We start from the raw sequence: 8040 nt of genomic DNA on the forward strand, positions 1-8040 counted from the left end.
GAGAACCTTGCACTCCCAGGACCCAACCACGGAGGGCCTCCTTAAATTGTTCATGGTCTGTGCCTTGTTTGTTCTACTGACTCCAGGCCCCGATCAAAGGCCCTCCATTCCTAGCTGACTGATGAGTTAACCCGGTGTCTTCACCACGGAGGATGGGGATGCTAAAATCTGCCTTGTCGAGTAATTTTAAAATTAAATAGATAATACATTGTAAGCAACGAGAAGAATGTCACATGGCAGTGAGGGCTAGGGTCGGTTCCCTTCCACAGTCTGATGGATCAGACAGAACGCAGAGGCCGGGAGTTCAGGGCATATTCAGGAAACAGCGAGAAATCCAGGGATAGCCAGTACCATAGCAGAGAAGCCAGAGACGATCCAGAAAACGGTCGGTCTGGACCACACAGGGCCCGGCGGGCCACCGGCAAGTACACCCTCCGCCCGGCATCCCCCGGGGCAACGAGAGGACGAAGCTAGCACCGGGCCTGAGCCTGCAGAGGCGGCAGGTGGGGGCCGCACTTACCTCTCCCGGGGCAGCTGGTGGTTGGGATTGTGGCGGCAGCGAACGCTGAGACCGAAGAGCTTGCGGGCCGTGCGCTGGATCTTCTGCCTCTGGGCCTCGGTGGTGCTCTGCAGGAGTTTGTAACGGTTCTGCAGGTCCCAGTCGTTGCCCCAGTGCTGATGGATGCTCCCGATGGTCAGGAAGTGGTTGCTGGGGAGACGCTTCATAAAGGATTTAAACTCATCTAGCAAGAGACAAAGGCCAAGAGAGAAGGGCTGAGCGTGGGGCAGCCCCCATCTGAGGTTGCCTCTCATGCTCAGCCCCACCTACCAACACAGCGGGTTTGCAAATAAAACTTCCTCCTTGGAGGCCCACGAACACTGCTGCTCCAGGCCACTCTGCTCTGACCACTCCACTTTCAGGGAGGGTCCTTTTCCTTTGCTCTCACGGGAGTGAATCTGCTGCCTGCATCCCCACAGAAAACAGGGCTTCCCAAACTCCAGTCATCTGAATGCCAGCTTGAGAATGATAGTCACATCTCATTTGTACTTCTTTTTACTTAATATTTTCTTTGAATCAATTAAACCACTTTTTTTTTTTTATCCAATTCTGCATTAGGAAATCTCCATCACATGCTTTCAATAGAATGGGAGCTATAAAAATAAAGCTGGACTCATTGTACACAATAAAACAATAAAACAAAATAAAGTTAAAAAAATAAAGCTGGAAACACAAATACGATGAAAACCGTATTAACAGACCCTGGACCGATATCATTGCCAGCTAAATGCTCAAGGCCCTGCGCCTGCTCTCACTGAGACATACAGGAAGGTCGTGAGTGACAGGTGCTAAAGGTGGATTAGCACCAACTCGTGTCATCCGCAGGGTTGAGGGAGAACTGCGGTGGGTCAGGCTCCCCACTGTGTGATCCAGTCATGCCGGAGGTTGTCAGTGTGCCCTTTCATGTCACGTCCCATTTTGGGGACACCCCAGCTGACGAGATGGGGGCAAATCCTGGGTCTCTGGGGGGAAGTCTTCTGCCTCAGTGTGTGGTTCTGTGTTTCAGAGTTTCAGTATTTGCTACAACTTGACACGGCCTCAGAGGTTCTCTAGGCCAGCTTTCTGGTTCCGCACAGAGGGAAACTGAGGCCCAGAGTGGGGAAATGATTTTATGAAGGTAGAACAGCCTGCAAGTGACAAGAGGCAGGATGCAAATCAGAGCCATCATTTTTTTTTAATATAATATTCACCCCTGCCCCATCCCCACCCCCCACTATTGGGAAAAGAATTAAGAAGTTGATCATATTGCAGGGAAAAAAAAGCTAAATGCTTAGGGATATATTTATATTTATATATACATATATGTATTTGCAACTTAGTACTTTCACTTCGTGTTATAAAACCTACAAGGAAATTTCAGGTCCATTAGGCTTTCATTTATTTTTAAAAATGCCTACATAGCTTTCAACAAGCACCATCCTCAGTCTGAAACACCTAACCCATATAAGTGATTTTACAGCAAACCTATGAGGTGGGTACTTTTAGTGCCTCCTTTTATAGAAACTAGGACACAGAGAAGTCAGTTGACTTCCCAAGGTCACACAGCCAGTAAATGGCAGAATTAGAACTCTAGCCAGGTTCTGAATCTTATGCTCTTACTCAGCATTATATGCTTACTCTCAACACATAAGGAGAACCAGTATATTGGGAGAAACATAAATAAATACAAGGTGCTGAAAACAGGACTCTCGGACTCCCACGAAACTTCCGGCACATCATTGACAGCAGGACATGCAGGAGACCGAACCGCATCTCGGCCCCTGAGCAGCTGTAGGACCATCATGCTTTCAATACCTCAGTTTCCCCATCTGTCAAACAGCTATCCTGGCACCCCATGCAAATCTTGAGAGAGTGACATTGGACTGCCTCTGCCAAAATAGTTGTCGACGAACAGAAAGTGTTCAGGGGATGCATGGCGACGTAGGATTGGAAGGGTATCAGACGACTGTGCTGACTGATTTATTTGGGGAGCTGGCTGGAGGCAGGGGGCTGGCCCTAATGACTCTATGCTCTTTGGCTGCCCACCCCTGCCCCCGTGGAAGAAATGCCACCCTGCTGCGGAAGGCTCTGTTGACCTCGAAGGACAGAACAGTCGTTTCAATGAACCTGAATCTGGGTCAGATAGGGATGTATAATTTAAAAGTTAAAATGATTTAATTTTCTTGACTAGAAGTAGAACGGTTCCCTCCCAATAAGGGAGGTGTAGACAGACCCCCATTTGGGTGTGTAAACTAGGCTGGTTCTATTTGACCACCAGTGCTCTGACCATGAAGGAATCATTGGCTCTTCCCTTTTGGCTGGTCATTAATCCCCCCAAAGTCCCTGGTTGGCTGGGGCATTTAGGCCATTGCCTGAAATGAAAAGGAGGAAAACACACACGCACAAGCCACCGATACAAGTGGAGATGGGTGGATTTGTCTTAATGGGTAAAACCATTCCAAATGGATAAGTACAGGATATCTGGAGCGAGTGTGTGCTATCATGGGGAGAAAGTGTGCCACGGAAATCGTTTCTGCAGCCTCTCAGCTGTGTCTCCTGACCCACTCACTGGAAGTGGCTTCTCTTCCTTGGGAATAGGATTAGATGCTAAGGATCCTTACTGCTTGTGCACACAGCCGATGTTCCCCTCTGCTTTTTAGCAATCGGTGGAATCTCTCTGCAAAAGCATTTTATCAAATGCTTCTCTTGTTTGAGGCCAAATAATGGTCGTAACACATTTCCACCATGAGCCTCTCTTCTCTGAATCCCTGGGATTTTAAGTGGACTGATGGGTGCAGGTTCATAGGGCGGTCCCAGCTCCATGCAAGCTGCAGGAGAGCGGAATTGCTCGTGCATTGCGGGCTCCGCAAGCTGGCTGGGGGCTCAGAGTTCATGGAAACCAGTGGTTTTCCCACACAGCTCAGTAGAGCTCAGCTTTCACCTGGGGTGCACAGCGGCTCCAAGGTATGATTTTGTTCGATCAAAGGCTTTCTCGGCTAAAAATTTAAATAAATTCAAATATGAAAACCACAAACATGTCCTCTCATTTATCAGATGAGGGAACTGAGGCCCAGGGGGTAAAGAAGAATTAAAGTTACAGAAGCTGCTACAGGCACTGGATTTGGAATCAGGGATTCCATTACCGACCTTGTCATTTGCTAACGATGTGACCCTGGGGAAGACACTGGGTCTCGGCACCCTCCGTCCTCTGGGATGCAGGAACATCACTACTCGCTGTAATGCAGTTGTTGTGATAAATTTAAGGAATATTAAGTTGTTTTTTTTTTTAAAAAAAAAAAAAACAGTAATGCTCTCTGCATATATCCATTGATTTAGCAGATATCTGAGCTGGTATTAAATGCCAAGTATTTACTTGGCATCTCTTCTTGGAAGTCTCAAGGCTTCCCAAGGTGTTCATGTCCAACGCTGAGCACAGTCTTTTTTTCTGAACCTCCCAAGGTGTCCTAGCTCAGTGAATGGTACCAGCGTTCATCAAACTCTCTAACAAACATACCTAAAAAAAGCTCTTGAATCTCAACACCCATCTCTTCGTTTAGCCAATGTAACATCAAGCCTAACTATCTCGGCATCTCTGCATGTTCCCCATTTTCCCCACCTATACAATCGTGTTAACAATGTCACTGTCCTCTCCCCCCTAGGCACCTTAGGATGGCCTCCCACTGGCTGACATACACTCCCCCACTGATATCTGCATCTCAGATGCTCTTCCCCAGCTCGCCTCTCCTGACCTGCCCGACCCGCCTGGCCACATTCAACCTCCCCCTCCACACACCTGATTAAAATGTCCTAATTATCTGCATGGTCATATGATTCATGTCTGACTTTCACACTCACTAGAAGCTCCACGGAGGCAGAGCTCCAACTTTGCCCCTCATCCACTTTATGGCCCTGGGAGACTGACTTTCTTCTCCTGAAATTCATGACCACGAATTTTCTTAACCACGAAAAGCAGGAAATAGCTAAGTACCTGAAAAGTCGCTTGAGCTTTGACAAGCTGTGAATTCTTTGGATATCTATGTCTGTAAGGATATCTACCTATATGTACATGTATTAAAATCTACACATATGTACGTACTTATTTAGACACACACACAGAGAGACTTAGGAATCAACACAGATACTTTTGACTCTCCATTCTCCAAAGGCTTCTCTGTGTTATGTAGCGTTACTCTCTCTCTGTCTTCTGGGTACCCTAGAGACAATACATCTTAGGACCACAAACTCGATTATGTGATCCACGGCTCCATTCGATGGAGACGGACTGAGTACCTCCTCCATGATGGACAGGGCTCTGGTCCCTCCCCAGTGAAAGAGTTAGGGTCACTGACTATTTCCTCAGAGTGGGTCCTAATTCCAGTTAGACAGTATCCTTTCCTTGACTTGGCTCAGGGCCATTGATGCAGTACGACTAGGTTCTCTACCTGAATTCTCCAGGTCCTTATAAGCTTCGGCCCAAGACTTGGCCATGTTGGCCAGCGTGTACTCCATGATCTGGATGTCGGTGATGGGGCAGTTGCATTGTGGGAACTCCTCCGCACACTGACATCTACATTGGCTGTTCTGACACACATATTCCCCCTCCCCATTGCACATGATGTAGCTCAAGGCCGACTGGACAAACTTCTCTTGCAGATACTGAGGGAAGATGATCTGGAGACCTGTTCGAGAACAGCAAGAAAGGGAAAAAAAGAAAGGTTAAAGGAGATGTTTCATTAGCACTTTTGAAAGGTGATGCGTAGGAATCCGAAGCCGCTAGCTTTCTCCCTGTGTACTGTAACCAAAATATTTCTGGGCCTGCCTGGATCCAGACAGGGCCCCCTTGGCGAGGCCTCCAGTTGCAATGCTCCTACTTAGACTTCTCCAGGTCATGACCTTGGCCACCCCTGAAGGGCACACGTTATTCCGTAGCATTGGGACTGAGGCCAGAGCCAGATCTGGCCTACACCTTTTCCATTTGGGGACAAAATCCTTATTGAAAGCACATGATTATTGTTTTTTTTTTTTTTTCTTATTTCCTTCATTTCTTTTGTGTTCCTTTCTTCAAATATTTATGACCTCTATTTAGGAAGCACAGGTCCTGCGCTAGGCACTAGATCTACAGAGATAAAAAAAAAAAAAGACATGATCCTTGCCCTTGGGGAATTTACAGTATAATCAGCAGGGATAGACACGGGCACACATCATCATAACTTTATAGACCTGCAGCAGAGAAGGCCATATGAGGTGACAGGACAGCAGAAGGCTGCAAATAACAGTGCTTGGATAGCAGGGAAGCCTTTAGAGGGGAGACGGCATTTGGGCTGGTTGAAAGGTAAATAAGAGATCCTCATGCAAAAAGAAGAACAGGAAGCACATTCTAAAGAGAAGAAGAGCAAGGATAAAGATGTGTATGTCTGGGAGTTGCTGGTGAATGAAATGAATTTGCGTGCGTGGGGGTGCACTGCTCTAACGGGAACAGGTTTCAGAGGGAAGCAGGTGCCAAAGGGCACATTTATCGTATGCTAAGGAATTTGGACTTCATCCTGTGGATAATGGGGACACTTTGGTAAGTTTCAAGGATAAGAGTAATATAAAGACAGTGGTATAATTTCATAAGACCAGTGCATCATAAAAATAATATCAGTACAGGATGACATCAGAGAGAATTATTATTTTTTCTTCTTTGCTCTACACACAAAGAGGCCAAGGCTCATGGAGGGGAAGTGACAAGCCCAAGGCTACAGGACGAACGCTCCGGACCACACCTCATAATCTTTTCTCTATTCTTGCCTAATCAAAGTCTTAATCCTGACAGTCGAGGATGGAGAAGGATTTCTCTGGGCACGTGCACTACTCACATACCCCTGAGATGTGACCATAACGGACTACATGGCCTAGGGTGTCCAACTAGAAGGACAACTCTGGGCTAAATTAATTCACGAAAGCACTTTCACCTAAGACATTTCTCTCTACCTCATCTGGGGCTGCTGACAGTTGTAGCCACCAATGCGTATGCGGGTAAATGTTTAAAGACCCACTGTGTGAGAAATAACTGTGTTCTCTGGATTACATTTCTTTCTCATTCATGCTTCAGGGACACCTCCTCATCCTACTCATCAGGGGTTTGCTGAATAAGCTCGGCTTTTCTCTCCTTCTACTTCACAGTTTTGTTTCTACATTTTGTCCCCCTCTCTCACTTTCAAGTTATTTAAAAAAAATAAGTGCCATCATTTCATCCTGTCTTCATCCGGCAGCTGAAAAAGACTGTGTTCAGAAGGGCACTGTGGGAAAGAAGATGGTGCCTCCAGCCCGACTTACAGCAGGGACCCAGGAGGTAGTTAAAAGCTGGGCATTGCTGGTCAGGCCCCTCTCCTTACTCCCTACACATCTCGGGCAAGTCCCTCAAACTGTCTAAGGCTCTACTTCTTCTTTTGTAAAATGGAGATGCTTTGAGTACTTACATCAGAAGGTTGTTGAGAGGGCTAAGTGAAGAAATCCCTGAAAATTGTCCAGAACAGTTCCTGCCACATGGCAAGCAAACAGTAAATGTTACCCATTCCTATTTTTCAAGAAAAGATTTATTTATTTATTTGAGAGAGAAAAAGAGAGCAGGGGGAGGGAGAGAGAGAATCCTCAAGCAGAATCTCTGCTCAGCGCAGAGCCCAATGCAGGGCTCGATCCCACAACCTTGAGATCATGACCTGAGCTGAAATCAAGAGTCAGACACTTAACCGACTGAGCACCCAGGTGCCCCAATTCATTCCTATTTTTGATGATGATGATGATGATGATGATGAAATCACTCCTGGGACTGACGTTTTTTAACGTGTCAACAGGACCTTCAGGATAAGTGAACAATAGCTGTGGGTATTTAATCAGAAGAAGAAAATAGCAGGCAGTCTTGAGCTATTTGCAGAGACTTCATAAGACGTAGAGTTTAGAATTCTGTGCCTGTTGAAGTGGCATGGTGGTGGGGAGTATGCAATTCAGGAAGGCGGATCTGCATTAGTCCACATGTTCTAAAGGACAGAAGGAGCTGTAGGGCTTGGGCGCTGCGGGCTGCCAGACTGGGGGTCAGCTCCACACCAGCGGGCAAGGGGTCCGCAAGAAGCGACGGCTGGGGAGGGCTCACCGGATAAGAGGGTGATGACACAGACGCCAAAAGATGGGGCCAAACACATCAAGCAATAGAGTCCCTTGTCAGCTAAGTCTCCAATTCTTTCAGACTATGCATTATTGAGTCATTTTATCTGTATCACGGTTTTTGCTTCCAAAGCAAAATTTATTTTTAGCTGATCCCAATCCCCTATAGGCATCTGAGTCTATGGATTGGGGTTAAGTTTCTGTTGGAACTCTATGGACTATACTCTCAGTCCTATTTTTCTAGCTTGCTCATCATTTTCTTTCTCCCTTTTGTAGGGGATAAAATATTCTATTCTTGGTCCCAGCCCAAAAGGAATTTGGGGAGAGCATTTTTAGAAAATTGCGTCAGATCATTTCTC

At 46.5% G+C, this 8040-nt stretch overlaps 1 protein-coding gene across 1 annotated transcript in view; it reads right to left on the minus strand.

The window, feature by feature from the left end:
* BRINP1 (BMP/retinoic acid inducible neural specific 1) overlaps window positions 1–8040 on the minus strand; it is a 168198-nt gene that overhangs the window by 23962 nt on the left and 136196 nt on the right. Inside the window, exons 6-7 of the mRNA XM_081803483.1 lie at window positions 4981–5217; window positions 521–743 (exon numbers count right to left, since the gene is read on the minus strand). Of these exons, the coding sequence (XP_081659609.1) occupies window positions 521–743; window positions 4981–5217 (460 nt within the window). The remainder of the gene's footprint in view (window positions 1–520; window positions 744–4980; window positions 5218–8040) is intronic.

The sequence above is a fragment of the Leptonychotes weddellii genome, chromosome 14 (assembly GCF_054177405.1).
Source record: "Leptonychotes weddellii isolate Sample4059 chromosome 14, ASM5417740v2, whole genome shotgun sequence".
Taxonomy (NCBI): Eukaryota; Metazoa; Chordata; class Mammalia; order Carnivora; family Phocidae; genus Leptonychotes; species Leptonychotes weddellii.